General features: G+C 45.2%; 1 gene segment (V, D, J or C); it reads right to left on the bottom strand.

Annotated features, from left to right (window-relative positions):
* Window positions 1-8,390: 8,390 nt before the first annotated feature.
* Window positions 8,391-9,077, bottom strand: LOC118498323. The segment is given in 2 exon segments: window positions 8,391-8,845; window positions 8,945-9,077. Coding segments are annotated over 2 exon segments (501 nt in total).
* Window positions 9,078-16,073: the final 6,996 nt, after the last annotated feature.

The following is a 16,073-nucleotide window of genomic DNA, read 5'->3' as shown; positions in this document are numbered from 1 at the left end:
ATTTGCATGCCTTCCTGCTATATATGGAGCCCTGGTGTTGGACGCTGACATGAACTACATGATCCCAGAGTGTGACATGTCAAAGGATCGAGATGGTACATGACTAGGAGAGTAAATTCTCATAAAAGAGAGAGATTTAAAATAAGTGATGTCTTTGAAAGTCACCAGTAATGAACATACCAAGAGGATTAAAAATGCTCATGAGCAGAGGGAGAATCAAAGGTCAGGAGGTTGTTGTTCAGGTCACAGGAAGTTGAAATTGACTCTGTTTCCCCTGCAAAGCAATCAGAGTATGAACTAAGAACAGAGCATGACCCTAGAGCATGTGGACCCAGTTTTGCAGGAGGTGGAGTGCCTGTGTGTGTCATTGGATGCAGAAGTGTGAACTCTACACAGAAGCAGACAGTGCTGCCACGTTATGTTCATACAATGGAATGTGGTGCTAAATGTGCAGCAGCCTCACTGTCTCCTCTTGTTTTTTTATTCATCAGACTCTGCAGTAAAACCAGATTCAAATATTTGGACATAGAAGAAACTCAGTCATGACCAGATCTGCTTTGTTGAAGATGTAGGTAGAAATTGGGTAGTAAGCATGTTGATGTTTTAGTTATTTGATTATGGATACATTGATGTAAACCACTACTAGAAAATAACTGATGTAAATGAAATCATAGTTGACATAAAGAATGGTATTTTTATTTATCCATTGATTACAAGATGAATAAATCATTCGAAAACACTTCCCATTACTGGAGCTGTTGAATCTAACTTTATGTTAAAACTATTCATCATTGCTGGTTCAGCCTAATGCTAATTCTCAGGATCTGTGTTTATATGCACATGTGAAGTAGCTGTAATCAGAGAGCAGGAGAGGAGTGGATTAGGCCCCCTGGTTCTTCTATACTTAAGTTCAGAAGTGCCATTTCCTCTTTTTCTCTCTTTCCCTATTCATGTCTGCATGAGACCCATGGGAAACTGTCACTATGGTCGTACCTGATAGGTGTCCACTGAACTTGAACCCAATGCACTGAATGTATCAATGTGCAATGTGGGAAAATGGACTCCATGCAAGGGGGTGAATTACTAAGGATGGTAAATGAACCTCATTTCAGCTGACACACTCGCTCTGACCTCCAGATTCTGCAAGAATAGATGTGTATAGATGGAAGTGCCAGGTGTGTGATCGGTTCAGTTTTCATAGGAACATAGTGCAGGTTGGATGTGGGACTGCCATTGTAAAGAGTTTCCCCACACTGATCTCCACCATGTAATGACATTAATAGTGGCCAAGAGACAGGGACACTCACACAGGGCTGTGGTCTCAGGTGAGGATACTTCTTAGGATCTCACCTTGAGGGAGGACTGAAGGAACACTGAGATATCACAGACTGAGCTGGAACCCAGAACACCTGCCAACCCTCCACTTTGCTGCCAAAATATCATCTATTTGATGTTCGGTCAGAGGCAAGAACAGAAATTTCTTCTTGACTTTAAAGTACTTTCATTTTCCGAAGCATGTTACATTGTTCAGACATAGGATAGTGTCTTAGAACTTTCTAGGAGACACTGCAGTCCAATACTAAAGCTGATCACATAACAATTCCCAGATGACTCCTCCATGAACACTCCTCATTCCTAGGACAAGGAGGCTCCCGATGTGCCCCCTGCACAATCACAGTAAATAACAGGGGTCCTCTCAGGAGCATCTTCCCAGACACTTCCTTGCAGTGCATCTGGCTCCCCGAGTGTCTGAGGTGCATGTGGAAGCATCAGTCCTGATCTCAGATCCTGACTGTGTGGGAGGAAGTCAGGAGGCTCATCATCCTGTCATCCCCTCAGCTCAGACCAGCTTTCCTATCATTCAGGGGTTTTGACACACTCAGGATGTGGGTCATCAAACTCTGTCTTTTGCACAGGAATGCACAGCCATCTTGTCATTGCTCAGGCTACTCAGGTCCCTGTAGGCTGTGCTTGGGGAATTGTCTGCAACCACGGTGAGTCTGCTGTAGACCTTCTGTGTGCACTTTGCTTCATTATCTTCAGTATCAGCTTGTCCCTTCTACTCAAGTCCTTGTTCTGAGGTCTGTCATACCCAGTGCATCCAGTACTTGGTGAAGGTGTATCCAGAAGCCCTAGAGAGGACCTTCACTGAGGATCTAGGCTTCCTCAGATCAGCCCCCAACTATACCATTTGCATCTGGGTGTAGATGCCTGTGGAGAGGATGCAAGGGTGGGCAGAAATCCCACTCAACCTTACCAGGTCTCCTCCTCAAACCAAGTTCTGGTGAGTCCTTTTCTTTTAGCCACTGCCCCCAGGAAGAGGACTCTCTAGCTCTAGTCCATGGTGAGGGGTTGTGCTGTCAGAACTTCTGTAGGGGAGTGTGTTATTGTGGGTGATGTTATCAGGGCACAGCCAGTCCCACATTAACCTAGTCTACCTCTTCTCATTTGCATATGCATGTAGGAGAATGTTTCATAGATGAAGTCCTGACCCCACTTTAGAGAAGGCAGAGGACACAGAGACCTTGCTGAGTGGGAGTCTGATGGACCAAGTCCTAATCCACATGTGAGGACATGTGTCCCCTGGCAGGTCCCTGAGCTCTTTGCTGATATAGTTTCTCCCAATGAGGAACCAGACCACACAGGGCATGATTCTCATTCTGAATCTACCTTTCAGTGACACAGAAACCTCAGAGAAAACTCTGGCCTTGATACCTGAATGCCATATTACTAGACCAGTGTGTCTTCAAAATTTTCCACATAGTGAGTCAGTTAAATAATCCCTGTGTTTATCTCCTTAGAATTCAATTATAAAGAAGACATAAAAATACCCTTATTGACTGTGGTTCTCATGTCTTATTGAGTTTGGTAAGTGCTCTGATTGAATAGGGTATTTGCAGTCTCCCCATGTCCAAGTCACACTTTAGATGTTGTTATGACAAGAGGAAGATGCAAGCACCCAGAGAAAAATCTCTCCCCAGCTCCCTCTGCAGCTGATCCTGAAGCAGCCACAAGATATCATGGGTCCCGAGTGCCCCCTACTGCCCAGGCTGCACACTGGAGGAGATGGTTTTTCTGGACTCCCAGGGCTCTATGATATCTCAGTGGCTCTAGTGCAAAATTAGAGGCTAAGCCCTGACTTCAGGAAGTTTTCTCTGGGACCCCATGTGCTTGGACATATCCACACAGAAAACTGGCCTTACTAAACCCCAGTGCCTCTGCGGAGAATAAAACCAGGGCTCTATGAGCCACCAGGGAACCCCTTTCCAGGAGCTGCCTGATGCACTGACTCAGCAACACCCCTGAGTCCAGAAGCTCTCGGGGGCTTTGAGGGACTCCGATGTCCTCAGGTTCCTCTGTTCTCAGGTCACATCTGTATATTCTTGCATGTAGCCCTAATTCCATTACACTTCTACTGTTGTTGATCAATAAAGAATACACACAATGTAGTGAGTTTCATGGTAATGACCCCAGGTCTCCCTGCTCCCCTGCTCCTAGCACAGGGGCAGGATCCCCACTCTCACATGAACCACATGAGTGATGTGATTTAATGACAGAACAAAAGCAAATGCGATTAACATGAAGGCTGGAAACTACCTGACCTTGTTGTCTCCTGTTTTCCTAGCTCCTGGGAATTGCAGAGGCCATCGAGAGAAGCCCCTGGCTTGTCATCTAGAGGGTCAGACCCAAGTTACCCTTTTCCACTTAGTGTAGCCAGCATCCACCTGACTTGTGCCGGGGGGGGGTGTCACTCTGATGGGTCATCTCACAGGTGCTCATTGCAGAGCACACAGCTAGGAGCCCCAGTGGTAGTACTATGGGGGGCATTGGATGGACGTCTTCTCAGCAAGAGAAGTAGCTGCTGGTGCAGGAACACAGGGACCAGAAAAGTGGTCCTGGTGTGTCAGAGTCTGTGGAGCAACGTCAATGTAGTTTTCCACTGTCCCCATGGTGTCCTGAGCACTGTCTGCAGCCCACCCCTCCCCTTTTCCTCAGAGAGGTTTATATTTGGGTTCATGTTGATTACCCCTCTCTGTGTCCCTTGCACAGTAATACATAGCTGTGTCCTCAGTGGTCACAGAGCTCAGTTGCAGAGAGAACTGGTTCATGAACATGTCTCTAGAAATGGAGGTGTGGCTCCTGAGAGACAGGCTGTGGAAGGCCACTCTTCATGTGTGGGCCCAGTTCCCACTTGGAAATGCACAGGACCCATGCCCATGGATAGGTTCTCCTGTGTGGAATCAGTCCTACAATGTACCTAGGCCACTATGAGTCTTGTTTTTTTTTTTGCTAAAAACTCCCTCACCCTTAATTGAGGGCATTTAATGCAAAGCGAGTGATTTCACTTCCTAAAAAAACATGGGAAACCTTCCAAGGATGAGTGTAACCCATCCAACTACTTTTGCCTTTTCATTCGCAAACACCCCTCTTCTGTGATGTGATTAGCAGCATTGGCTCCTTTGTTTTCTGTATAAGTTAACCACCTAAAGTGAACCTATGCAGAGTAAATGAGGACCTTCTTGTCATGTGTCCAGTAAGACAATAAAAGTTCATTGAAGCAAGGGCAGAGGCTTTTGCTCCCCTGGAGAGAAAAGCCATGCTATCCCTTTTCCTCCACAGGATTTGGTAATCCATGTGAATGCCTCATTCTGCATCTATAATGATGCGGGTCCCATAAGCCCATGTCCACATCACAGGCTATAGTAAGTGTTCCCATTATAACATATGTACCCAATCCACTGTAGTCCCTTCCGTGGGGTAACTGGTGGTTCCAGCCCAGCAATAACCACTGGTAATGGGGTAACCAGAGACAGTGCAGGTGAGGGAGAGGGTCTGTGAGGGCTTCACCAATTCTAGGCTTGACTCCTGCCACTGCACCAGGAACAGGAAACTTGCAAAAAAAGGAGCATCAGTCCCTGTCACTGGTGCAGTCACCACAACCCATAGGCCTACTTCTGATATCTGAGATACTAACCCAGTGGGCCTGTCCTCAGGCACAGGGAAAGACCCAGCAGTTTCATCTTCACTAGAGCACAACTCTGTCTTCCCCAGAGAACTCAGCCCCCTGCAAGGAGTCAGATGTGAGTCCCCAGGACCCCGGGGAGAATTTGAACTGGAAGTGAGAAAGAAATTTGCATCTTGGGGATGCTGTTCTCATAAGTGGGGAGAGACTGAAGTCACGGTCCCATGTCTTTCTGGGCCCTAAACACAGTTCTTCTCTTGGAATTAAAGGCATAAGTCAGGGTTGGGAGGTCAATTGGGTCAAGAACACTGTTTGAATCATGACAATAGACCCCATTTGTTTATTTTTTTCTTTTATGCCCCTTTCTTTAGGGGAGATAAGCAGTGCTTTTGAAATAATCATTTGAGATGACAAAACTGACATTCACAGATCCAGAACATTCTGCTGTGTGTTAGCTCTCTTTCTTATAACACCTATCCACACCAGTCCCCTTCCTGGAGGCTGGCCAATCCAGGTTATAAGATAGTCACTGAAAATGATTCCAGAGCCCTTGCAGGGGAATTTCTGACTCCTGAAGGCTGTCTCAGGTATCCCTCAGACTCCATCATCTGTACCTCATGGTGGACACCTGTAGACAAGAGTCTCATTAGGAGTACACACACATTCACACACTCAATCCCTACTTTATTTATAATGTTACATGTAAAAACATCAGAATGGGTGCCCAACTCACTTCAAATTTCATGGTGCTTCCTCTGCATTAATTGCTGAAGTGAATGCCAACAACAGAGACTCGGGAGCTAGGGCTGCTCTTTCAGGTGTAGGGACAGTAGTGTGTCTGGGTTTATCAGCAAATGGAGCACCCCATTTGTATTTACTCCTCTAATTAGGGACAGACAAGTGAAGTCTGTGGGTGAGAGACCTTACTCTACTCACAGGGACAAGCATCCTTGATGTGATAGAGGGGATTTTATAAAAGGATGATTAGTCTGTGTGCAATAGAGTTATTGTTGTTGCTAATTTCTACCATTGATCAGTTTAACAAAATTTACTTCACTGAGGTATTCCACATGTACTGTGTTCCATGCTATTCACCTCAGAATAAATGCCCTTTGCAACCTTTCCCATGTGTTGACACATGAAGGGACATCCATCCCCATCATCAGCCTCCTGGGTGTGAGGTCAGTGGTCACTGCAAGGGCTGCTTTCTTGTTCTTTCAAGACAGAATCCCTGCCCATTCTGCATCTGTGCAGAGAGAGTCTATCAGTGTTGAGAAAAGGAGTGGGAAAAAGGAACAAACACATTTAGAGTATGTTACCTGCTCTGGACATTCTCTGTGCTTATCTTGCTACCTTTCTGCCCCCAATGACTTACCAACTGTCACCTCAAGTGACTGATGTGTGCACCACACAAAAAAAATCATTAATATGTAAGGGGACACTATTATTCAGATTCCACACTGGCATTATTATATGAAATATCTGGGGAATTTTAAAACATGGCATGCTTAGTTAAAATGTTCATAACTAAGTGAACCCTTTAACTTCCTTGGCCAATGCACCTCCTGAGTTTCACTGCTGTCCATGCCCTCAAGCACACATCAGCCATGTCCCTGTAACATGGGGACTGGGAGAATAATGGATTTCATCTCCAGTGCAACCTGGACCTCACTCTATGCTGATGTGGCAAGTATTGAAAGGGTTCATGGATTAAACTCACATTTAATGCTGCCTTCCTGCTACATCTGTTTAGGAGCTTCCCATAATGTCCAATCAGAACACTTTATGCGTGGAAGAAATTAATAGAGAAAAACTACCCTGGAACATCACTGGAAAAAAAAAAAAAAACACATGGTGTACATTTTACAACAGAAACAGCAGTGAAACTCTAGATATTCAACCTGTGGAGTCATGTTACACAACAGTGCTAAACCTTTCTGGTTGTTGTAACAAAGGACTGTGGCCTGGGACATTGGCCAACAAAATAAATCTATTTCTCACATATATGGATGTGAAAAATGCAAGACTAGAGGCAGATCGTTTAGGTGACTGGTGAAAATCTGCTTCTTAGATGGCTGTTCCCTCTAATCTCAGGGGATAGATGGAGCAAGGCAGCTTCTTCAGTCCTCTCTCATGAAGGCCCTGACTCCATTCATCAGAGCCCCACCCTGGGACCAACTCTTCTCCTGAGGCCAGGCATTCTAACACCATAACATGAGTCTGAAATTTTAATGTGTGAGTGTTTGAGTGACAAAGTCACTCCTAGGAACACCAAAGGAATCAAATTGTGTTTCTGTCCAGTTGGAAGGCTACTCCAAAAGACCACACAAAACTGAGGATTCCTACAGTCCTGTGGAAACTTCTTGTCCTTTGAAGCAGAAAAAGGAAGCAAGTCCTTCAGAGAAAGCTGAGTATCTTGTAGAGTGAACAGGTTTCAGCCTAAATTTTGAGCCAAGATGCCCATACAGCTTATTATTATTTCCTCTTATTGATTAGATATAATAATCATTCTCATATTCTAGGGGCTGAACTTGTGTTGTACCCATAATGGTTGTTTGCTTCATGTTCTCACTCATGAGTCCTAGGAATTTGATGGAATAAAAAGTAAGGATCTAGTTTTTTGTTTGTTTATTTTTTTATGTTGGATGCTGACATCTTAAGATTCATCTCTCTCTCTCCTCTTGTGCACAGGTGGGACATATATAGAGAAAGTGGTGATTCTTTCTAGTTCAATGCAGGTGAGAGAATAGAACTACACAAACCCATCCTATGAGCAGGAGCCTCTTCAACCTTGTCACAGATGAACCAGAAGATACAGATCCAGGCTCCTTACCTGACGTAAAACAGCCATTGCTGACATGCTGAAAAGTCTGCCCTGCTCTCAACAGACTCCACAATGAAGTGACAAATTATTTCATAGTCCCTCTTTGGGTGTGACATCACCATCCTGGACACCTGTACCAATTTAGGGTGGGGATCACTCTATACCTACATGATGTCAACTGCTATTGGTTGTCATGAACATGGAGTCAGGTCAATACTGTCTCCCCCAGGGCACTTTCCCTCAGTCATTGGGCTTATACGCGTTTTTGCCCACTGTTCAGCGTGCATGTGTCTGCTGTTGCTGGCTTGGACTCTGAGCTGTGTGGGGCTGGGGTGCACTGTTGACTCCAGCAGAACTTCTGGTTGGATTTAGCTGATATCGGTCATGAAGATTGAATCATTCAACTATGATTCATTAGGATAATATTAAGCAAATGTTGTGACTTTCTGCTTCCTGTGTGTGTGAAAATGTTTTCCTCCTATTACAGCAAGCCTCTGCAATTCACATAGTTAAGAAGTAATCACAGAATCATAAAGTAAGTCAGGGTCCCTGAAAGAAACTGCCGTGTAGAAAACTAACCCCACACCTGCAGAAATCCAACAGTTAAAGTGCATTTGCAGCTGTTTCAGAACTGCACCCAGTACTCAATGTGCCCTGGGCGCCCCCTGGTGTTCGGAGCTTCCCCTGCAGTCCAGCCCCCCTGTCTCCTTCAGGGAGGTTTGTGTCAGGGTTCCAATGACGTACCCTCACTGTGTCACTCTCACAGTAATACATGGCCGTGTCCTCAGGTCTCAGGCTATTCATTTGCAGATAGAGCTCGTTCTTGTCATCGTCTTTGGAGATGGTGAATCGGCCCTTCACAGAGTTGGCATAGTATGTGCTACTACCAGCAATTGCTGAGATCCATTCCAGCCCCTTCCCAGGAGCCTGGCGGACCCAGTGCATCCAGTACCTACTACTGATGGTGAATCCAGAGACTGCATGGGACAGTCCTAGAGACCCCCCAGGCTTCACCAGGCTTCCCCCAGACTCCACCGGCTGCACTTCACACTGGACACCTGCAGACACACATCAGGTCAGGAAACTCTTGCCCATTCATTTTATCGCTCAGATGTATCCAGTCACACACTCAGTGCCTACCATTCTCTAGAGATTACCTGTTAAAACAGCAACACGGAAAACCCAGATGAAACCAGACTCCATGATGAGTGGTCTGTGTTCTGTACTGACAAGACTCCAGGAACACCTGGGAATCCTGGGCTGAGCTCCTGTCTCAGAGCTGCAAGGTCAGGGCTGGGCTGCTTCTCATGAGCAGATGAGCCCTATTTGCATGTCCCCCTACTATATAGGGAGCTCTGTTGCTGGATGTTGACATGAAGGGCATGGTCCCAGAGTGTTATATATCTAAGGGCACATGTCTGTTACCAGTTACTCCACACATTTGAGCCTATACTGGTCCATGAGATTGGTGCATGATGCAGAAGAGTGAATTTTCATAAACGAGAGGTTTTGAAATAAGAGACACCTTTGAAAATCAGCAGTAATGAACACACCACGGAAATTCAAAACTCATGATTACAGGTAGCATTGAAATTCCAGGAGGTTCCTCTTCTTGTCATGTGAAGTTGCATCTGTCCTATTTCCTCTACAACGTGATCAGACTATGAACTAAGGGGAGGGTGTGACCCCAGAGCTCGTGGACAGAGTTTTGGAGGAGATGGAGGGTCTGTGTTGTTTTTGGAGACAGAAGCAGGAACCCTTCCCAGTAGCGGGAAGTGTTGCCTGGAACATGTTTCTTTAGTGGAGTTTGGTGCTGAATATGCAGCATGTTCACCGCCTCACTTTTGTTTTAATTTCCTAGACTCTGAGAAAAGTAGGTTCACACATTTGGGATGCAGAAGAAAGTCATTCATAAGTAGATGTTCATAGGTGAAGATATATGAGAAATTGGGGAATAAGTATGTTGAAATTTTATAAATTAGATTATGGAAAACCTTGGTACAAACTACTAACAAAAATAGCAGGTAAAAATGAATTCATAATTTACATGAGGAGCATTATTTTATTTATCCACTGATTACAGGATGAATAAATCTTTCAAATAAACTCCCATTGATGGAGCTGGTGGATCTGATGTTATGTTAAACTGGTCATCATTCTGGTTCAGCCTGATGCTCTCTATTAGTATCTGTGTTTGCATGTATGTTCAGTGCAGCTGTTATCAGGAAGCAGGGGAGGGAGTATAATGGAGCCCCCTGATTATTTGACAGTTGATTTCATAAGAACCATCTCCTTTCTCTCACAGTCTATAGTCATGTCTGCATGTGACCCATGGGAGTTTGTCACCATGGCCACACATAATGGGCGTCCTCCAAACTTGAACCTGATGTACTCATAGTATTAATGTGCTAAATGGAAAACGGTACTCCATGCATAGGCGTGAATTTCCATGGATGGTAAGTGAAGCTGGTTTGAACTGACACTTTACACTGACCTCCAGAATGTGCAAGAATGATGTGTGTAGATTGCAGAGCCAGGCATGTGATGATTTGTTCCATTGACATAGAAAGATAGTAAAGGCTGAATGTGGGTGTTTCACTGTCAAGGGTGTCCCTGTAATGCCCATTGCTGTGTGATGACATCAGTATTAGCTCAGAGACAATGGAACTCCTGGGGTGTTGTTCTCAGGTGAGGAGAATCCACAGGATCTCACCCTGAGGGAGGGCTGAAAAAAAGCTGTGATGCCCCAGACTGTGCTGGAATGTGGACTTTGCTGCCAGAATGTCATCTGTGTGATGCTGGATGAGAGACAAGAACATAGAAATCCCCCTTTACTTTCATGTACTTACTTTTCCCCAATCACAAGTCCAGTTTTCACAAATAAGTGAATGCACTAGAATTTGCTAGGCATCACCTTGTCCAAATCCCCAAGGTAACCCCAACCAAGGATTCCCAGATGAAGTCTTGATGAAACAGTCCATTTAGAGGACCAGGAGGCTCCAAACGGTCCCCCTGCAAAATGACAACAAATAATAGGATCCCTTTCTGCAGCATCTTCCCTGCCTCTTTCCCACAGTATATCTGGTCTACTGAAACATTCCCTGAGTTTCTGACGTGCCCATGGCAACATCCATCTTAGTTTCAGATCCCACCTGTGTGTGAGGAAGTCAGGAGGCCCATCTCCTTCCATGCACTCTACCCAGCCAAACTGCCCCACCCTTCATGGTCTGTGACACATTCAGCATGCGGGTCATCGCAGTGTCTCTCACGCAGTAATACATGGCCAAGTCTTTAGCTTTGAGACTGTTCAGCCCCATGTATGCTCTATTCATGGACATGTCTGCAGTCATGGTGACTCTGCCCTGGAACTTTTGTGTGTACTTTTTTTCACTGTCACTGGGGTGATTCTCCCCATCCAATCAAGCCCTTGTCCTGGGGCCTTTTGCACCCAACATATGCAGTAGACTGTGAAGGTGTATCTATAAGCCTTTTAGGAGACCTCCACTAAAGCCCCAGGCTTCCTCACCTCAGCCCCAGACTGTACCAGCTGCACCCAGGAGTGCTCACCTGTGGAGAGCAGGCATGAATTTGTGGAAGTGTCTCTTTATTTTCCTTGGCACCCTCATCAACCCAGAGACTGGAGAGCTTCTTACCTATACCCACTGCCACCAGGTAGAGGGCTTTCCTGTTACAGTCCATGGTGAGGGGCTGTGCTGTGAGGACTTCTTTAGGGGAGGGTGTAGCCATGGATGATGCTCTCAGGGACCAGGAACACTCATATTCAACCTAGACCACCTCTCTCCTTTGCATATTCATGAGCGAGAGTGTTTCAGAGCTTAAGTCCTGATCCCACCTGAGAAAAGTTGGAGGGCACAGAGACCACATTCAGTGGGAGTCTGATAGACCCAGTCCTAATCCCTGTGTGAGGATATATGTCCCCTGCCAGGCTCCTAAGTTCTGTAAAGAAATAGCTCTTCCCCTGGGAAACAAGGCATCACAGGACATGCTCTTTCATGGTGAACCAATCTTTGAGTGACATAGAGACACCTGGGACAGTCTGGCCTTGGTACATGAATGTCTTATTACTGGGCCAGTGTGTCTACAAAATTCTCCACCTGGTGAGTTAATAGAATGATCCCTGTGTCAAGCTACTTACAATTGACATATAAAGAAACCATAGAACTACCCTTACTGGTTGTGGTCTTCATGCTTTATACTTTCGTAAATGCTCTAATGGAATTGGGTATTTGTAGTCACCTCATGTCCAACTCCACTTCAGATTTTTTTTTTAATTGGAAGAGGGGGATACAGGCCCTCAGATGGAATCTCTGCCCAGCTCTGTTTCCACCTGATGCTGGGCTTGCAGTCCGTGAACTTGTGGGTCTTGCACGTCCCCTGCTTCCCAGCCTGAGTCCTGCAGGGGGGAGTCCTGTCTGAGCTCAGAGGGCATGGACATCTCCTTGGCACTAGTTGAGAATTGAAGACAGAACCCTGACTTCAGAATGCTCCCACAGGGATGCCATGTGCTTTAACATCTCTAGACACAGATAACTGATCTTATTAAACCACAGTGACTCTGCAGGAAATCTCCAAACAAGGGCTGTATGAGCCACCAGGGAGCCCTTTCCTGGAGCTGCCTGATGCACTATCGCTGCCAACACTTCTGAGTCTGGAAGCTCTAGGGACCTTTGGAGGCATCTGGTGTCCTCAGATTCCTCCGTTTGAAGGTCCCATCTGAGGATCCTGCATGAGGCCCTAATCCCACCACATTTATGTTGCTCAATTATTTACACACAGACACACAGTGATGAGTTTCATGGCAATGCTCTTGACGGCTCCTTTCTTCCCAGTTCCTACCTATGGGATGGGCCTCCACATGAGTTCTAGGCCTGGCTGTGGCTTGCTAGGTGAATGAGGTCAACTCTGTGAGGGACACCCTGGCTTTTCTTCCTTTATTGATTCTCCATCCTGCTGCTTGTCTTCCCTTCTACCACCTGTCTTGAGGACCTCAGACCCCAGCCGCCCACACAGGAACAGAACCACTGCTCAGTGACCCATATCTGCAACTGTCAGGGGCTGCAGGAACCACCATCTCCTCCTGCATCTGGGTTTCTGGTTCAACCATCGTTGACACTCCTGCACTGATCATCACAGGGGAGAACTCAGGTGCTGCTGGTTGTTACTCAGGCTCCCTTTCTAAGCTGGTCATCTCTGGGGTCAGTCATGGAGGAGCTGTGTGGTGTTTTCCATGAGGACTCCATGCCCTCAAATCCGGCAGCCCGGCAGGCACTAAGTTCTCAGTTCCTGGGTCAGGCATGAGCATCTATTATGATTTTCACTGGCTGAAGAATGTGATGGGTGGTTTCTACATAAGAGAGTAAGATAAAGTCCCCATTTCCACAGGATTGTGCACCAGTGCTGGATTTATCAAGCACACGTCAGCTCCATGTGCCACCAAGTCATTGGAGTCACTGCATAGTTACCTTCTATGTTGACCTTGTCATTACCATGTATTACTACCCTTGGCACCTGTATCAAGCAAACATACTTCTTGGCAAATGTTCACAGTAATCTGATTAGTCAAATACATCTTCTTTTGTTTGTTTGTTTGTTTCAGTGTATGTGCATCATTGATATTCCGACATGAAAGCAGGTTGCATTTGGATATTGTCTGAGATCAATATGGAAAAAGTCATTTTGCAAGATCAATCACTGAGGACTTGTGGCCTTGGCTTGCAATCAGCTTAGTCTGCTGACGCTGTCACAGTGAGCTCTGATGTCATGCAGTACTGCTCATTCCACCCTCGGTGATCTCTGAGTCATCACAATTTTCAATGGTGATCAACAGACAAGCACCCAGGGGATATTAGGAAATAGCTTTGCAATTGTTAGCCTGACATTAATGGAATCCTCCCTCATGTTCACTGAGTGCCCAGTACTGTTTCCAATAAAAACAGAAGTGTTCTCTGATGAGATCATTCCCAATGAAGGGCAAACTTGCATGCCCTCTTCTTCACACAGAATAGCCATGGTCCTCCAGAGAAGCAAACAGACATGCACATTTACATTTACAAGGAGTCAATGCTCATTGTCTCAACAATGAAACCTCCTAAATTTCAATGAGCTCTGGTGGCTGGCAGCAGACACAGGAGAGCTGCTGTCATAACTCAGCCTGAGTTAAATGCTCAGGAATAGGGTGCCCAGGACAGGACAAGACCCTGGCCCCAGCTCCAGTATCCAGCATATGGGTAAAAAGGGCTTAGTTTTCTTTACTTCACTCTTTGTTCCAGTCAGCCATTCAGTGGTGTGGAAGGTGCCCACCCACATTGAGGAGAACAATCTGCTTTACTGCACCAGACTTCAAAGTGCATTTCACATATAAACACACTATGGGCAGACCCAAGAATGACTTTAAGGCAAAGGTTTTGGCACCTTGTTATCTACTCAAACTAACAAGAAAATTAGCAGACACAATGCAGATATTTAGGGGAACAGTTTCCTAGATCTTGGTTATATGTGCCTGCTTAGTGTATTTAGAAGGAGATTCGACCACTTTAGACACATTGGGGTGAACAGTTTCTTATGTATCTACATGCTGAAGGTGAGATGGAGAGGAAGCTCTGGGAGAGAGATTAAAACAAGCCTTAACCTCCATGTGCATTGCTCCTGAAGAAGCCCTGTGCTGGGGACCACTCTGTGTAGTTTCCAAGATTGTATCCCTGTGAGAGCAAGCTCTGAAAGGGACTAATAAGTCTCCCTTGAAAACCAGATAACACAGGTGACAGACATGGCCCAGCTCTAACAACGAGGGTTCCCATGGGAATTAGGCCTCAAATGTACATTGTATCCTTTGAAGCTTTGCTCTGCTTTGTTTTGTATAGCCCTGGTGGTATAAACTGGATGTTTGAATTCAAGGCATAAGGAGTAAACTCCTTATTTCATGAAACACATCTAAAAGACCCTCTGGCACCAGCATGACTAACAGACCCTGACCTATGACAAATCTCTATGTTCCTTCAATTGTTATCTATAGATAACACCCATTTATGTATGAATATAGCCTTTTTGACATTGACTGATGAGCTATGCATGTATGTTGCATACACCCACACATACCATTCCAAATAAAAGCCATTTGGGAGAAGAACTTGGGGTGTTCTCCACTACAGGGAATCACTAACCCCTTTTCCACCAGAATGCAAAGACTGTGTCCAGGACGACTTATTTACCACCCAAGGCAGATGAGAAGAGCATGCTGCTGGACAGAGTTTCTCCCACATGTGTTGAATGAACAGGGACAGAGGCTATAAGCCATTGCTGCCGACAGGCACATCTAGACAGATGGGATTTGGCCAAGAGGTTTTTGGTTATGCCGCCAGTGTGTCTATGATAAAGGAAAGGAGATTTCTTCCAGGGTCACCTCTCTTGCAGCCATTTTGCATTAGATAAGTGGAATCAGGGCTGTTTGATTTCTTGTGTTTTGGGAAGCTTTGTTTGAACTTTGTTGTTTTATAAAACCCTAGAATCTTCTGTCTCTGCTGCTTGGGTCTGTGCCATTTGGGCCTTAAAAGTTACTCACTGTACTTGTTGGTGTGAGATAGTGTCTCTGCTGTTTGGGCTTCATGCCATTTAGATTCTGTCAGGGTCATTTTTAGCAGCAGGTTGTGTCAGATACGATGCTAAGGCTAGTGTCTCTCTATCTTCTCTTAGAAGATTTAATTTGAGAATACTGGTTTGCTTGAATGTTCTATTTGCTTCAGAACTTTGTTTTTGTTTCTGTTTTGAAAGGAGCATCTCAGCCTCAGTCTTGAAATGTTTTGCTAAACCTCTGGTAAATGGAATAAGATATCTAATGTTGTTGCATCATAAGGATTCTACTCAGGAAGAACTTAAATTGCTTGTTTAAAGAGGGAAAGACATCTTATTCCCCTCTCAGACAGTAAAAGGTTCAGGAAGAAAAACAATGTGAAATTGTCCTTTAATCACTCTGAATCCCCCTCTGGGGGCTCAGAAACTGCTTTGGTCCTGGGAACAAACACTGTCATTTCTGGTGTCTCCACCCTCCCTCTTCTCCAGCCTCCCTGAAGTTGTCAAGGGCACTAGATAATGAGACAGCTCACTGTGAGCACACTCAAGAAATGCAGTAATCACTATTAATGAAAAATGCAAATGTATTTGCTAGTGGAGAAAAAAAAATGTTTCTGAAAGTTGTGAAATGTGCTCATAAAGTTGTCAATCTAAAGCATGTGAATTACTTATTTTGTTGTTACTGAAAGTTGAGAATTT

Source organism: Phyllostomus discolor, chromosome 15 (genome assembly GCF_004126475.2).
Source record: "Phyllostomus discolor isolate MPI-MPIP mPhyDis1 chromosome 15, mPhyDis1.pri.v3, whole genome shotgun sequence".
NCBI classification, from domain to species: Eukaryota; Metazoa; Chordata; class Mammalia; order Chiroptera; family Phyllostomidae; genus Phyllostomus; species Phyllostomus discolor.
This window is presented reverse-complemented; position numbering and strand designations above follow the sequence as displayed.